The sequence below is a fragment of the Hermetia illucens genome, chromosome 2 (genome assembly GCF_905115235.1).
Source record: "Hermetia illucens chromosome 2, iHerIll2.2.curated.20191125, whole genome shotgun sequence".
NCBI classification, from domain to species: domain Eukaryota; kingdom Metazoa; phylum Arthropoda; class Insecta; order Diptera; family Stratiomyidae; genus Hermetia; species Hermetia illucens.
In genome coordinates this window covers 184,663,488-184,680,837 of record NC_051850.1, presented here as the reverse complement: position 1 = coordinate 184,680,837, position 17,350 = coordinate 184,663,488, and the positions used below count along the sequence as shown (strand labels likewise).

Here is a 17,350-nt window from a genome sequence, read left to right as displayed (position 1 = left end):
TTAAAGATATCTAAAAAGGCTATAGTAAGGAAGAAAGATTCTGGTAAAGTATAGAGATTAAATGGTTCTGAAAGCAGCTAGCACGCCAGTAAAGACAATGAACTTCACTTCATGGTAATAGAGACGCAGATGCTGCATTGGATCAGCGAAATGAGAACATTCATAGTCAATGTGGAGTTGCACCTATCACAAAAAAATGGATGGTCCTTCGATGGTACGGCGCTATAGATTAATGACAACTCGCTAGCTAAGATTGGCCTAAACATACCAGTCAGTGGGAAGCGATTCATAGGCTGGTTGAAATTGCGATGGCTTTATACATTAGATGACGTTTTGACATCCCTTAGACTCCACTGAGACCAAGCTTACTACCGGGAGGTTGGGGAAGATTGATGGCGAACTTCCTTCTTTTGTTACTGGTTTTGGGCAAGACACCAAATCTGTAACAAAAGTAGCCGATCCGTGATTTATTTTTGGCACCATTTTGATTTCTAGTCCAAAACAGAGGAGTCTGTGGACCAGCAAATTTGGACAAAGTTTCTTTCCAATTGGTCCGGTCCGCTGTCAAGTGGATGGTGGACTCTGGACTCCCTCAAATCAAACAAAACTTAGATCACCTTCGACCGGCTCTTAGGCCTCAATTTACTAGGTGGCTTTTGTCATAAATATTATTCATTCGCATATGGTGTTACGAAGAAAACATCTACCAGCCACGTCAGTCACGGTGATTCCAGGACAAACTTGAGGTAGTGTTCGATAAATTGCCTACATCCGTGACGAAACCGGAACAAACTCGATCTAGCAGAGCCGGCTCCACTGCCAAACCAAAAATCGCAAGGGGAAAGACGCTAGTCTGACATTTGTCAAAATAGGATTTTGTCTATGAACAAACAAATTTGTTTTTTGAATATGAGGAAGCCCAGAGGATATGAGGGAGTCCTGAGGTAGCATCTGATGAATTGCCGCTGCCCTGGACGAAGCCAACGAAGTCGTCTATATGCACAAATAGATTGTAATATAAAGACGGAACTCAAGGAAAGGGGCTAGCCAAATTTCAGAAACTTTCCTGACAGTAAATTTCAGTCGTCCAATGCGTCCTGGTGGAGCTGAGACCTGTCAAAGTTAAGAGAATCGACCAAATGATCTGGTTGTGAGGTGAACTTCCAGTGTAAGCATAAGAGGCTTCTTAAAATTTAAGGATGACTTTCTCAAAGGGACTAGAAAGCGAAAAGACTACGTTGAAGCTGTGGAGAGCCCCTTAATGAAATGGGTTGGTCAAACTAGATTTCCTTAGAAAATTCGATGATCATTTCACAAATTCTAGTGTTAGTTTAGTGCAGACTCTCTGGGAAATGCATTAATTGGAGAGCAGTTGATATTGTTGAATAAGAGAGGATTAACTTTTCCTGGCTTCCAAGAGTCAGCACGCAATACTGCAATGATGGCGCATGATCGCGATGTTGATGGAAATTAAAGGGGCTTTCGCATGTGCACCTTTCCAGAAACTTTGCCATGCTGTCAGTGGATTGGGTCTGTGTTATACTAACGCAAATTGCTGCCCACTTACTTCTCCAATCTTAAATTTTCCTGGTAAGGATCAAATGAAAAGAAATTTTTAAAATTTGACGGGGAAATAAGAGTTGGGACGCGGATGACGCAAACAAAAGGTCCCTGATTTTCAGTTTGGGCTTAAGTAAATCTTTATTACCTCCGCCTTCATACGGTTTTCAATGTTTGTTTGTATATAGAAAAAGGACTTTCCGCTCATAAATATTTCAAACTAATTTTCTATTTAATAATAGACAAATTTTGGGTATTTCCAATTTCTAGATTTCTGAGAAACTGATGGGACCGGCATGAACTGATGTCTGGGAATTCTGACGAAAAATAATTTTGGTATCTTGGGAGTATCACTCAATTATGCATGCTTCAAAAATGGACTATGGATCCTTTATTTACTTAGTTTTGAAATGGAAGGATTATTTCCTGTTAAATTCCTTATTGCGGTCTTGGAATTTGCGTTATAACCGCCGCTGCGGCAGGGGGTCATAGTCCCAAAGCTGCAGCTCCTGGAATCTGATACAAAGCGGAAACATCAAGTCCTGGCACGCTAAGCAAATCGCTCAAAGGATATGTCAATGTGGCTGTTGCACGCGGAGGTTGAGGTGCAGGTTGTGTATGTGCAGCAACAGCAGCTTGATTTCGAATCTGAGTTGCAGCAGCTGCTGCCAACAAACGCTTATAGCCAACAAGAGCTGCTGCATCATAAAGTGGTTGTGGATTGGCTGCAGCCGAAGCTGCCGCTGCGTATTGCAACAGGGAAGGTGTTGTTGCTGATGTTAAAGGTATTATTGTGTGATGTGTGGTAGCAGCAGCTGCGGCCGCAACAGCAGCAGCTGCTGCAACATTTTGTTGGTGTTGCTGTTGCTGCTGTTGTTGTTGGTGATGATGGTGATGATTGGCCAAATTAGCCGGTAAAGGATAGGGTGCATAGCGTATTGACGCTGTTGGTGCACCGACTGCACCCAGACTACTCGAATGGCTACCACCGCTCAAAACTACCAACTCACCGTATGCTGTTCGTCCTGCTGCCCGAGTTTTCGCTAAATTTGCCGGAAGCATAACTTCTTTGGGTTGCGCTTTTTTACATTCCACCTGAAAAAAGGGAAAGAAATCATAGTATTACAGATTTAAATTAGTATAAATATAGCTAATAAACCCACTGATGAGCGGACTTGTTAGCAATGTTGAAGGGAACAAGTGGTTCCCGAAATATCGGTATTAGTAAAAAAAAATCCACACTAGCGAATAGAAAAAACGAGTTTTATTATATCAAACCTTTTTTATGTGAAGGAATGATACGAACCTCCTTTTACTTGTCAAGAAAGATTCCCTCGGACAAACTCTCAACCAGGGGAGGGAAAAAGGGGGGAGGAGGATACAATTTTAGGAAAAGGTTTGGCCGGCCATCAGGACCTAAACCGTCGTTAACATCAAATGGTCGATAAAAAATGTAACAATGGAAGGATTTAGACGAGGAAGATGTACTGGCTACGGAAAGATCACATAAGTTGAAAAAGGAGTAGTAGAAGAAATGGTGAAATGCTCATTTTCAGATTCAGGAGAAATGGTAGTAAGAGCGGTAAATTTCATAGTATCAATGGAAGGAACAGCCGAGGAACAGAAGCACATGCTCAAATGAGCCTCAAATCCTCGATAAATATTGGTTGTCCGCTTTCTTTGGTACTCAGAGGTGGCGGTGAGGAAGACGGGACGGCAACCCTGTCGGCTGAACCAAAACCAAGTGGCCGAGGAGAACCTCCACGTGGTGGCACCGGGACACGCTGTATCCGCTTGCCGGCCTTGATACAGTAGGCGAATGCTCCAAGGCCTAATTAGGGCGATCAGACCCGAGTCTGCACGGGGACTCATCTGAAGTGGCAATAGCCACGAAACCTTACCAGGGGTATACTGGTACCATGGGAACCGGGATAGCCCCTGGACTCATATACTTCGGGAGAATTCCTGTTGGATATGAGTACGGCCCGGTTGTTCGCAGTTGCCCCCCTAGTGGGAGTTTCATGGGGGCTGTGGTTATGCTCAAGCGAGAAGAGACCTTCGGGCCTCGGCGTAGTGTTGTGTTTCAACACGGGTGCCGTATTTCTTAGTTCGGTAGAGATTTAGGTATTTCTTGCATTCACCAGTATGAATGCCAAGCCATGCACTTGGTATAGACTGGTACCGTTGTTGCTTATCTCAGTGGGGCTCTGATTGTGGTCACAAAATCAATCCGTGTCTTAAGAAGACCGTAGGATTAAGTCTCCACGACAAGTACCTACGTTAAACACCCAAGGATTTAACTGTCGACTTTCTTTAAAGTGTTTTGGCAGATGAATGCAAGCTCTTCGGCACTACCTGAGCATCGGAATCGTAACCGAGACTGGTGTTTGGTACGCAGGGCATCAGAGATATAAGCGGTAAACCAGACAGGATATTTTCGCACAAACGAACACGAGTTGGGAACAAAATAGTAACGAAGTTTTTCAAGTAACTCATAAAACGCGAAGAAGGCCTTGTTGCATGATAAATTTTGTAATTCACTAAACCCCCGCCCGGATACTTAAGAAGCAGCTAGGTCATCTGGCAGTATATCAAAAAGCTTTTCGACAAGGAAGTCTGGGGAAGAATATGGAAAGTACACACAGGAGAATTCTTATCTCATGTTCGCTAAGGCCCATTATTGCGGTTACCCCCCAGGTGAAACTTTCAAGGGGGTTTGGGTTATGTTCAAGCAAACGGAGATTTTCGCGCTTTACACGTGGTATGGCGTTTCAACACGCGTGCCATACTCCAACGTTCGGTAGAGATTGGGTAGGTTCTGCAATCCACCAGTATGAATAAAGTGAGCCATGCACTCAATGTAGTACTGTTCTCCTTGACTTAGCGGGGCTCTGAATGTGGTTACAAAGTCAATCCGTGCTTTAAGAAGTCAGTGGGATTAAGCTAACTCAACAAGTACTCACATTGAATCAGCAAGATGTAACTGTCCACTGTAGACCTTCCTGGGGTACCTCAGGCAATACATCTTCTGCAACTCATCACACACATTTATCTCCATCGGCGGAATTGACGCCAGTGCCCTTGGAAACGCTAGTGCAAAAGCGACTGGAATTCGCAAAGCTCAACTTTCCCAGTTGTTCCGTACTGCAAATGAAGAGGGGAGGGGCCGGACCTTGTACTTCAACTGCCAAAAAGTTAGCCCTTCCGGTCTCGCTAGATTGCCCCGAGGTACATTGTTGTGCCACATGCTATTCTTATAGAGTAATTTCTCTACTTCCGGAATGGAAGGGAGATACTACTGGTCTATTAGGAGGACTCAAGAGCAGCCTTGCGAGCATGTCTTCCACCTCTAGTTTCAGATATAAAAAAAATTAGGAAAAACTTTGAAAAGTTTCACGTGGTGGTCCAGAAAATTGTGGGGTGTCTCATTATCTAAAGAAATAGACCTCGGAAACATTGCAGCGAGCCATATGCTGACGAGGCACATCAAAAATCACTAGAAAGACGATACTCATCGACTTCATGCACTTCTGCTGGAACTCCTTGGCGTTGCTTGGAGGAACTGGAACAGGAATAGATGCACAAGTGGAAGTGATCCGCCTAAGTAGCTGGCGGAACTGCAGTAAAACTAGTCATTAGCAATGGTCCTACTTGGGGGAGTTGCTTCGTTTCCACTATGGAAGTTGCGCCTCTACAGTCTTTAAGTCCCAATGTGAATGCTTTGTATCACAAAAAACTGAGGAATGTGACGGCCTAAGAACACTGTCCGGAAAGCCTAACTGGTAATTCTGGCATATATCAACTTGTGACTGTTTTTTGCGAGGATGCAGTCTCTGAATGATTTCACTTCAATCGCTCAATTATTTGCCGAACGTTTTGGCCATTCTAGTTTCAGCGATATACCGGGAATGACACCTTCGAATGCCACTTTCGCTGTGAATTGGAGTTCGTTTTAAGTCTTTCATGGAGAGCTGTATTTTAGAGGAAAATCCTACGCAGAATTTTTGGGCCTCCACAGAAGGATGGATAATTTAGTAGCCTACATTACGAAGAAATCATAGTAACTGTTTTGTTATATACAAAAGCCACTCCAATAGGATATATTGGGCAAGTTGTGGAGTATGTGTAGGTGAAAATGATCTTATCCAAAAAGCCTACAGGGGCAATATCTATGGATGGAAAGAAGACGCAGATGGAGGAATTGTGTGAGCTAGGATCTCAGGCGACTAAAAATACCAAATTGTGTGTGTGGCTCGCCACTAAACCAGACTTTCACTGAACACCAGTCCTTGCGACATTGTTGATGACGAGTGTTGCTCACCCATTTAACTGATTGCGATTTTGGAGAACCGGAACGAACTATAACAGTAACAACGCATGGAAAAAAGGACCCAAGGGAAACCATTTGGGTTCCCCAACGGTTTGGAGTTTCCTGAGGCTCCGGAGTAATAATTTTTGATGAATAAAAGGATAATAAAGAACCCGCACATTTCCTGGATTCAAATCAATTGCAGATAAAGAAACAATTCCTTTGATGTCACTTTACTACGGGTATCCGCATAGCATATTGAAAAAACACGAAAGTCTTTCACCGGTAACCAGCCAAATTACTCAGTGATTCGCGTTAAATATTCTCTTTCCTCATCACCAGATAAATACTCGTGCAAATAAAATGCAATCAATTCGGTAATTAACTTCTGGCCCACCCAACACTTGATAAATTATCTTTCTACGAGTAAAACATTATTTACAGAAATCTTTAGGAACAAAGCTTAAGAATGAAATATCGCGCGGATACTCCTCCGTTAACGGCACGCAGATTTGTCTTCTGACTTAGTAAATTCCTTCTTGATTCCTACGCATCGGATATAGTCGGGTTGAAAATTCTACTAGGACTAAACAAACGAGCAGGATATCAAGTGGGAGTACCTTCTTAATGTGGTATTTGAATTAAGTGTTTCAGGAGTTAGTTACTGTAAAGTGGATGTGGGGTTGCCAGAAAAGCTAGCATGGGTTAGGGTAGTCTGAGTGCATTTTCAGGGAGGCTTCATTAAATAAATGTTTCAGACCAAAATTCGTTGTGAAAAACAACCACGGAGAGAGAGGATTAAATTCACTACTTTTGGTTACTCTCTAGCCTTTCGAACCCCTCCCCTCCCCCCCTTTTTTTCGAGACAAAAGAAATATAAGTCGCGGGCTTTTATTTCTAGAAGAACTACCCAGTCGCATCAAGATACTCCAGGAATCCTAGCACCAGGATATGCTTCACAACATCGACGCGCCTAAAATGTCCTTTTTCTCAAAAACACATAATCTTTTCAAAGTTCTCAATTTCCATAGAGCCCCATTCTACTATTTCTCCTTTCATTTTGACTCAAATTTCAATGAAGAGAAGAAGGGAAAGAGCGCTAGATACTATGAGGCCAGGTCATTGCCCGAAAAATATCATTAAATTACCAATAGTCGAACGTACTATGCATGAAAAGGAAAGAATCACATTCAAAGCACTTTAGCCTGAATCCATTTTGACCTGCGGAAAATCCTTTCATAATTTTCTCGTATATCAAAATGCCTCTCCATATCGGTGAAACCAATATGCCTTCGATTGCACAACTTTCTTTTTCCCAATCCGTTTTGATGCGATATCCTTTTTCAGATGCTGACTGGCAACGGAACGAACACTGGAACTATCCCATACGTTCTCGTATCTGCTGACTTAGTCATATGAGTTTTGTTAGTTATGGATATCAGTTGGCTTTTATGATAAGACGGCTTGGGAGAATCGTGGCATTTTGTTCCTAATTTTGGTTGGATTTTTGAGTTCAGGGAGAGGTTCACGGAACCTAATAAATTAAAAATGTGTAGAAGAATTACGTTATGAGCTTTTTATGGTATCCTTATTTGGGAAGGACGTGTATATGTAACTAGAAGGGATGAACAGTGTATATTTATTCTGGATCTTAAAATACCTATGGTTGCTGGTTAAAGCGTGACACTTAAGGAATAAAGTAACCCGTTTAGTTTAGATTTAAAGATATTTGTTCACAGCGTCCTTTTGTCGAAAACTTCTGCCTTCACTTTGAAGTGGGGATGCTTGCTTGAACTTGTGCAAAGGAGAGCCCATTACATGAGGTTGAATTCATGTAAAACCATCTCTGGGAAAAGAGTCAAAACGCCCCTTTAAGACAGGAACTCCGGATTCGATTAGCCTCTAGCCTGATGGTGATCGATGCACTCCAAGGATTGGTAACTCCACAGCAGCAAACAAGGAAGGAATAGTATGTAACCTCAGCATCATGTATTTGTCAGAGATGCAAGGGGCAAGGAATACCGCTCATGTTAACTGCAGAGGAGTGAGGTCCGATTGTCGGTTGTGCTTGAAAACCATGTCGGTTGAAAGAAAAGTTAATTAAGAAGAAAAAGCTGACTGACGGTTTCGTCTAGGGCAAAGGCAACTCATCGGACGCTGCCTCACCTCTGCCCTGGGAGCAGTGTGCCCGAAAGTAACGACAGGTGGTAATCGCTCCGTTTATTTATAATCGCAAACATGTCACGAGTACAAATTATACTGAAGTGAAATCCGTCGCAAGTTCAGACCTAAACCAGGCCGAAGTAATTGCTGAGAGTCCTGAGCCCGCATCCACTTGATGAGGGATCGGACCACTTGAGAAGCAGCTTACTTCCTCCCTTGTAGCCCACGGTCTCACCTTTTTTGGGTCAAACACCCAAGTTTTCCAAAAATGTTGACTGACGTTTTCGTCGGCGCGGACTTAGGATTTTCAGCATCCTCAACAAAAAATTCACTTGGGCCTGGTTTAGTTCTGAATTTGCAACGGATTTTACTTCAATATAATTCGTACTGGTAACTTATTTGCGATTATATATAAATTGAGCGATTAGTACCTATCGTTACTTTCGGTCAATCTGCTTCCAGGGCAGAGATGAGGCACCGCCTGGTGAGTTTCCTCTACCTGGACGAAACTATCAGTCAATTTTTTTGGAAAACTTGGATGTTTAACTTAAAAGAGAGGAGTCCGTGAACCACAAGAGAGGAAGTAAGTTGCTTTCCAAGTGGTCCTGTCCGTAGAGAATGGAGAATGGAGAGAATGTAAAAGAGAGAGAGTTATAAATAAGAAAAAAATATGGTGCCATTGATAGATTTCTTTTCCATTTGAGGAATCCGTTTTCTTCCAATTCTCGGTGATTTTCGTAAAAAGAGGTGGGTTTGACGTCACGTTTCACGTCTGCATGTTCAACCCTAACGAATCATCTGTCGAAGTGTGAGTAATTTTTACGTCGCACGTTTCGGCACTTTCAAAAGGTGCCTTATCGGAGAGGGTGATGTTGAAATGTGTGGCATAGGAACATTCGCTACGAAACGATATGGGCCTTTCGTTTGAGCAATGTCGGTTCTATCGCGGCATCAGTTAATCAATGGGTTCTAATGCTCATTCAGATATTAGTTCAAATTCATGAATTTTATCTCTGAGAAAGAAAGAAAAAGAGAGCACCAGATATTTACGTCACCACTCTAAAGTGGTTAGTAAGGACATAAGCGAGGAAGTGTCGATGAGTCGGACAAAATACCCTCCAATCAAAAAAGAAGCCTTTCGTTTGGAATCCCTATTCTACTAAGCAAATAACAAAGAAAAAGGCATGCCAACTTAACATGAACAGCAGGACAAAGATAACTCCAAGAAAATTAATTTTGAACGGACTAATTTGCGCATCCAGGATTTCTGTATGCCTGGGTTTAATTGCTCTACCGTAATCTGAAGAGTAAACTTCAAAGCGTAGCAGCTATATAAAACGGCTTCGTATTCCATACCTATTTCTTCTTGCCATGGATTCTTCGACACAGAACATCCAACGTTTAGTGTCCTACACACTGCTCTATGCAGATGTCCTTTTCCTGGTGTCTCATGATAAAGCTTATCTCGATCAACTTATGCAAAAGCGAAACGATCGCCACAAGCAGTACGATCTCAGACCAAATCTGGATAAAACAGGGTTTTGGACGATTGATCCATACGACAGACGGGCAATTCAAATCTTCAATCAATGCTTTTAACCAGTGGAGAATCGCGGAAGTTGATTCACCCATCAGCGCAACCGTGATGAAGTGCTGCTCCACAATTATCCCCTTATGGTTCTAAGTATTTATCGCCTTCCAAAGGTAATGAACACCGCCTCGCGGTAATGGAGATGAAGTTGGGCTGAATATCCAAGTCAAGGGTAAAGAACTCAAACGCCTAAGGTAACAGGGATGGCTTAATACACTAGATAGTCATTTGGAAGTTTCGCGACTCTCCCGCGAAAAGCAGTCGAAGGTCGTCTTAGAAGATTCAATGGCGTTAAAAATAAAAAGCATACCAATTAACCAGCTTCGGATCAATACTGGACCGCTCCGGCAGGGAAAATCAGCGAAATCAGCGAAATCAGCGTCAGAACGTAAGCAAATGAATCAAAGTCATACAAATCCACATCTGAATGCTCAGCCCTAACGACTCATCGTTGGAAGCAGGCCATTTCGACGTCACACGTTTCAAAGCTTTCAACATGAAAGGTGCCACGTTAAGATAATGGTATCGAAATGCTCGATGGGGTATGGAAATATTTGCGTCGAAGCAACGTGGGCCTTGTGCTCGAACCATGTCGGTTTAATAGCGGCTTCAGTTAATCAATGGTTTTCATGCTTATTCGGATACGAGTTTAGATATATGAATTTAATTAAGGAGCTATGAGGAAAGAAAACACCAAATAATCGAGAAAACCTTTCTAAACTGGCTAGTTAAGGGGTAGGCTAGGGCATGTTGAAAGGTCGGGCCAGATATCCCAAAGAAAAAAAAACGTGTTTATTTTTACATAGGCCGTGGTGCACCAAAGCAGGAGAGTGGAATCCTAAAAAGAGTCACCTTTTCCTTTGTCATGCTGAATTTACAAAAATAGCAAAATAGAGAATTTGCTCATACAAGACTTCTGTATGCCTGGGTTAAATTTACTGTAATCCTAAGACTAAAGATTGAAGTGTGACGTGTTAAACCACTTCATGTCCTGCACCTATTTCTTTTTGTCATACACGCTTTGGGGCAGCTTATCCAAAGTTAGGTGACCTATAGACTGCTCTATGCAGTGTATACGTCATTCAGCCTATCTCCATCGACTTGTTCAAAACTGAAATGATCGGCCCAGGGAGCACGGTATGAGAGTCGATCTTACGAAAACAGAGTTTTGGACGATTGTCCCAAATGAAACAGACACTCCCACAACCCAGCGATTTAAATACATTAAATCAATGCTCTTAACCAGTGGGGAATTGCGCTGTGAAATTTCTTCGCATATTAGCGCAACCAGAAAGAAGTAGCGCTCCATAAGAATCCCCCTAGAGATGAGGGTTGGCCGATTGCTTAAGACAATGAACGCCGCTTCGTGGTAATGAAGGCAAATACGGATCTGAACATCAACATCAATGGAAAACAACTCACAGGTCTAACAAAAAAACCGATGGCTTGATATGCTAGATAATGACAGAGAGGTTTCTCAACTCTACCAAAGATTTAGGCGATCCTGCCACTGAATGGGGCAAAGGCTACAGAAGAAGAAGAGAAAGGGGCAACCCACATAGAATTAGGTTTGGGTGTCGAGTTATGAAGGAAATTTTCCCCACTTTCTCCTGATCTAAAAAGAGTATTAGCGAATTATATAATTCGCCAAAGATCTTCTTCAATCATGGCATCCGATTTAGAAAGATATTCGGCCAGAAGCATGTGATCGAGCCGAGCAATTTCATTTCCATTTTAAATTGGGCCTTCTTCTTTTTCTTCGTGATCGGTTTCGCCATCAAATGCCTAAGTAGGATTAAAACCCCATCCAGCCTAGCAAGACACTATTGTTTCGGTCAGCCTTTTGGTCGCTTACCAACAACTTTCATGTTCAGACCAATCTACCAGTCGATGGTAAACGACCATTTTAAATGTAAGACCCATTACGGGCAAGTCAATCATATTTAAAGGATGCAAGTGCCAAAGCCCCTAAACATGACCCGACATTGTATACCAAACTGACCTATAAGTACGTCTCCGTAGGCACTTTAGTAAAACTGTTCATAGGTGCCGAGCAGTGAACGTTCATGAAACCTTCGTTTTTGTAGCGTTTTTATCCATTAATCCGTGAGAGATCAAACATATGTAATCAGCATAGTGGAGATCTTCGAGGAATACTCCCACTCCCTTTTCACGCCTTCAAAATCCTTCACGAAATCGATGAAAAGCAGGTGAAGCGAGGAGTAGTGCAAGCATCCGGAGCGGAAACCAACTTGCCCTCTGTCGATCCCTTTTTTCACGCTCTAGGAAAGGACTCGGATTCCAAAAATTTTTGTACGAGTGGTGGCAACAGATCCGCAAAAACTTAGATGCAGTGAAGAATATGTAGCAAACCACCCAGCAGTTTTGTTCCGTATGAGTGAATTGATGGCCTCTCTTTTGTTTGGAAGAACAGTTCGCATGTTACGATCACTATCACATCAAGACGCGGAACTTCAGATATATTACGGTTAAAAATTGCGGCAGAGTATTCTTCCACCTTTTGAGCCGCTCGTCAGCGTGGAAGAGAGGCCAGACTTTAAGATCCTTCACAGACCCATTCGAAAATTTGTGACCCTATGCAAGTTCTCTGGAGGTGGTGGTATACACTTCGAAAATCATTGGGGGCTACGGCACCTTCTGCTGATCAGCGAAATAACAAACTCCTTTTTGTCACGGCGCAGACCACGTTGAATGTTTGCCCTTCGTGACCAATGGCAGCGCTTTTCTTGTTATGCACGTCCAGAGGCTAACTCCAAAATCTACTGTCAGTCAGTAGCTATCCGACACCAGATTTGCGTCCGCTACCACTTGACTTTGCAAACTTAGGCAAAAAAGGTCTCAGATTGAATCTGAATAAAACTGATTTTTTGAAGATTGATCGCCATACTTCACGCATTAACGCAATCTGGATGAATTGGCGTTCCACAACTGGTACTCTTTGTGATCGACGTATCAACGAACGGCTCAAACCTGAAAATTTACTCCAATGTCGTCCGCCCTGTTGCTTTCTATGGTTCTAACTGTTGGCCAACTATAAAAGACAATGAACGGCGCATTGCGGTAGTGGAGACGAAGATGTTGGGTTGGACTAGTGGCGTGACACATTTTGATCACATCCGAAATAAAGATATCCGCGATCGATATGGGGTTGCACCGATCGTGGAAAAATTGCGAGAGAGGCGTCTTCGATGGTATAGTCACGTAATTCGGAGTAACGAAAATTTACTTGCCAAGATTGGTCTGAACATCAAAGTCGATGGTAAAGGACCAAAAGGCGAGCCGAAACAACGGTGGCTTGATACGCTGTATGGGACTTAAAAGCCTCGAGATTACATCCAGATCAGGCATAAAATCAAATTGGGAAACCGATCAGGACGAGTCGACCCCGCTTTTGAACGGAACAAAAGCTGAAGAAAATCAAGAAGAGCTCCAAGGTTGTGATTGATTGCCAGGGTCAAAACCATTACTTACATACGGTAATCGTTTTGTTGGCGACCATACTGGCGTACATACTGCTAGGTTTTGATGGTCTTGTTAAGGTCTTGTAGTACGTATAAATCAGTGATATATCCCCGTAATTACTTCTTTTATCGCTCATGTAGCAATCGTTCTTATTCGCAGATTTTGCGGACCAGGTTATACCTGCCCCAACCAGTCTTGCTGCTTTGAATGAAAGGCTGAAGCAGCTGTTCAACATATATCGCCCATCATCCCTGTGGTTTTTTCGCGTCACTGATAATTGTCATATTTTTCTTATTGCAAACTGCTATCAACTTTCCTTAGCTCTTCGTAAAAAGGTCTCCTCTTTTATTAATTTATTCTTTTCTGCCAATCTGAAGTTGTCGTAATTCTGTTTGCTTCCTTCGGTGTACCGCCGTTACCGCTCATTTATCTTCTTTGGCACTTCCTAGCATTTTCCGTTGAAACAATGATTGTTCCTTCGTTAGGATTTATACCTGTTCACTTATCTAGCTGTAGTTTGGAGTGTGTTTTTCAGGCCTATTCGGGTCTTGTCATCCGACCGATTCGAGATATATTATGGTTTGGGGTACCAATGAGAATGAACTCTCACTCTTCTAAGGTGGTATTTGTCATTCCAAAGACCAAGCCTCCCGTCTATTAAGAACGTTAGTGAGTGATGAAACCTACATCCTGTACAAGGTGGCCCTACTATTAACAAAATTCTACGGATCTAAACTGGAGAGTCGAAAAACACCTCCCCGCATCCAGATTGTCATGCGAACCGGAAGGGAGTGGGAAACCCCCAGTCTTTTTAGATGGGCAAAATGTGAGAGAGAGAGATATAAATACCGGCATCATTTCATGACAGATATAAATACCGACATGTCATGAATACAATTCAAGGTCGTCCACAGGGCGGGGTATTATGACCACTCGTGCACGAACTAACAAATACTAGAATATAAGCTCAGGGTTACGGGGGACAACATTGTTTTAATTTGAAGGGGCAAATATGGGGATACCCTATGTGATAGAATCCAAAGTGGATGAAGGGTTACTAGTGCCTGGTGCGGGAACGCCGGGTTGTATATCAATTCATCCAAAACCGCATAAGTACCATTCACTAGGAAACGTTACAGATTACATTGCATTAAGGTGAATCGAGGAACAGAGGTAAATTTTTTGGGGATTACGCTAGGTCGAGAATTACTCTCTAATGACTTGCAAGTCCATTGCAGGAAAAAGAAGGGGTTGGACCCCGAAGATCCTACTTTGGATGTGAACTGTGAATAGTACGGCCTATGAATACCTATAGGACAATAATTTATGCTGAACTCAGCATACAAGCCAGAGAGTTACACACATTTCAAAGACTTGTTTGGATATGTATGCCCTGGTGGCCCTTCTGGGATTAACCCTTCTTCATCTGCACATACAGACGCAGGCTAAGAGGGCAATCTTCGGGATGGCCGGGAGTATCAATGAGGCGGGTTGCTGCCTATATCAAAGGAAGATTGATATTCTATCTAGGTCTTGCCCCAAATTATTGATGCCCAGGGGTAACAAGACAAAGAGATTTCATAAGTTTGTAACAAGTTTGGGGTAACAAGGCAGACTGGGAGAACGTGGCTGTGACATACCGTTTAAGCCAGAAACAGATTATTTAGTACATTGACGGATCCCTTGCAGCAGAGGGAGCGGGTGCCGGGGTCAAATGACAAATGTTCACGGAAAATGTACTTAGAGCCAGTAGGTAAGCACACTTGCATATTCCAGGCGAAAATATACGCAATTACAGGGGGAAGAACATTGCTATTCTGACTGAAAGCCAAACGGCGAGCAAGGCACTTAGGTCCAACCAGGTGAACTCTAAAATGGTATGGGAATGACTTGAAAGCCTGAATATGCTCGGCTCGCTCAATAAAATCTGGATACTCTGGATTCCAACCATGCAATTTTGGAGGGCAATGAGGCAGCGGAGGAGCTGGCGAACAAAGGAGCATGGACACTGGCCAGAATCATTCTGTGGAATCGGAAACTGAAGTGGATCGGCTTAGGGAACTATACTGGGCAAGCCTACCAGGAATGGAGCAGGCCAGGGTGTTTATTGGGGGATACGAATCCAAGCGGACAATCTACCTATCTACGGGCACTGCCTGTATGTTCTGTGCGGAATATGTCAAAAATTCGCGGGACGCGCTGTCATCAGATTCTCGGCATACGACACCTGTATATAGTTTGATCCAGCTGGCGGTAGTAGTTGCACTTCACTTCTCTTCACTTCGGTTGAATGCTATGCGATCTGGTGATGCCCAGGTCCTTTTATGGATATGTTTGCGTGAGGGTTATTTGGATTTTTTTATCAAATTTTTTCTACATGAGAAATCCATTGAGCGTTTTTCTGTTATTATTGCATACATTAAGGGTTGTTACTCTGTGGTTTCTCTCATTCTCAGCTTTTCTCCTCGTCTTTCTTTTGAGGTGCTCTGAGAGCTCTGATAAGAATCGGTTACATTTGCTCATTTATGGGCTGGGGATGTTTGCTTTAAATGCGTTCTCCACTATGAAGGACCCGCTTCCTGATTGCTTCCCTGGAAATGCTGGGCTACATCATAAAGATACCTTTATTTGCTGGCAAAGTCTTTGGTGATAGTAAGCAATTTTCAAGTCAGTACTTCCTGGTTTATAGGTTCGACTCCGTCGATCCTGCTGAATGAAATTTATAGTAATCATTGTCTCCTAGTCTAATCCTTTCGCATATATTATCAGAAAGCCGATTTCAGTCCATTGTCAAGAAAAAACTTAAGACCAATCTGTGCTCTCATTTATCTTTCCAAGCTTTTTATCCTAAGTGATATAGAATGGAGACATCCACTTCATACAATTTCTTCTCAACAAGCTCATCATCCAAGAAAACCAGGAAATTCTCCAAATCACTTTCCTCCGTATCCGTATACGAGTGCACATTCCTCCTGCCTAAGAAGGACACCAAATGGAATGAGAGTCATTCCCATACCTTCTCATTTCAAGCACATTTGCTTCTCAATCGAATAGTGGCCCAAATACCGAACAGTGGCAGCATCGCAAGTCCTAGGCATGGCAGAAAATTGAGCGGTATAATGTGATTTCAGCAAGGACGAAATTCGATCCAAAGTGCTTAAGTTGTCATTTTTTCTATCCCCTGAAGTCTTCGGATTTCTGTTTATTTTCCTATTTGATTATTTCTCCGCGAAGCCAGAGGCCTGAGAACTAGAAGTTTGGCACTGAAAGCTACGCGAGGCCTGCGTTGAAAGGAAGCGGAGATGAAGAAAAACCAGATATCCTTACAAGGTCATAAGGAAAAATTGTTGACAGAGGAGAGTAGTTGGGAAGTCGTTCAATGGCACACAATTTAAGACTATTCAAGTAATTGTAGAAAATCGGTTTTAAGAGATTCGATAACAGGTTTCGATTTCACTTTGTCGACAGTAGATAATTCGGTTATGGAAAATCGAATGGCAGTTGGGCCGGGAGGCCAGAAAGGTTTTCGTACGCTGACGGCGGTGGATGTTGACTTAAGGGAGCGCTGACTTTGGGGTGAAAGATGGAAAGTTAATGGCTATATATAGAGCAGCGAGGATGCCCTGGCAACATCAAGGATCTTAAGTGGGCACTTGACTCTCAAACTGTATTGTTCAATTACTTTTTATCTAGTCCACTCTCCGTTATACTATGTAAAAGGAAAAAGGACGATTACTTACCATTTTATTATTTATTTCATGGAAGTGAATTTCACAAACTTTATCTACGACATCTTCACTTTGAAACGTCACGAAGCCAAAACCTGAAAGTAAAAAGGACATTGTTAGATACAAAGTTATCCACGAGATACTTTTCTTGTATTTGTCGAATTGATAGATAATAATATCGAAATCATAATATTATTCGTTAACACTTTATATTTGCCATAAATTTACTGAAAAAATTTGCTTTGCTCTTCAAATTTGTTCTTACTTTCATGGGAAATTCCAAGCTTTTTCATGAAAATACATTTAGGATGCTAAGACGTTTTCCTTCGGTTCTTCCTCCACTTAAAAAAAATAAAACTCCATGAATGGGGAAAGGTCATTTTCTTCTGTCCACAACAACGTCCCAACGAAGAAGGAAGTGGATTTTCACTTGGCTAAACAAAGCACTATTTACTTTGGCTCCTTTGGCTCCTAGAATTGCAATCTTTGAAGAAGGAGGCGAGTCCTGAACCACAG

At 42.5% G+C, this 17,350-nt stretch overlaps 1 protein-coding gene across 1 annotated transcript in view; it reads right to left on the bottom strand.

Annotated features, from left to right (window-relative positions):
• Positions 1-17,350, bottom strand: part of LOC119647856 (RNA-binding protein Musashi homolog Rbp6) — a 1,519,969-nt gene that overhangs the window by 148,723 nt on the left and 1,353,896 nt on the right. The window contains exons 7-8 of the mRNA XM_038049124.1: positions 16,847-16,929; positions 2,571-2,655 (exon numbers count right to left, since the gene is read on the bottom strand). Coding sequence (XP_037905052.1) covers positions 2,571-2,655; positions 16,847-16,929 — 168 coding nt within the window. The remainder of the gene's footprint in view (positions 1-2,570; positions 2,656-16,846; positions 16,930-17,350) is intronic.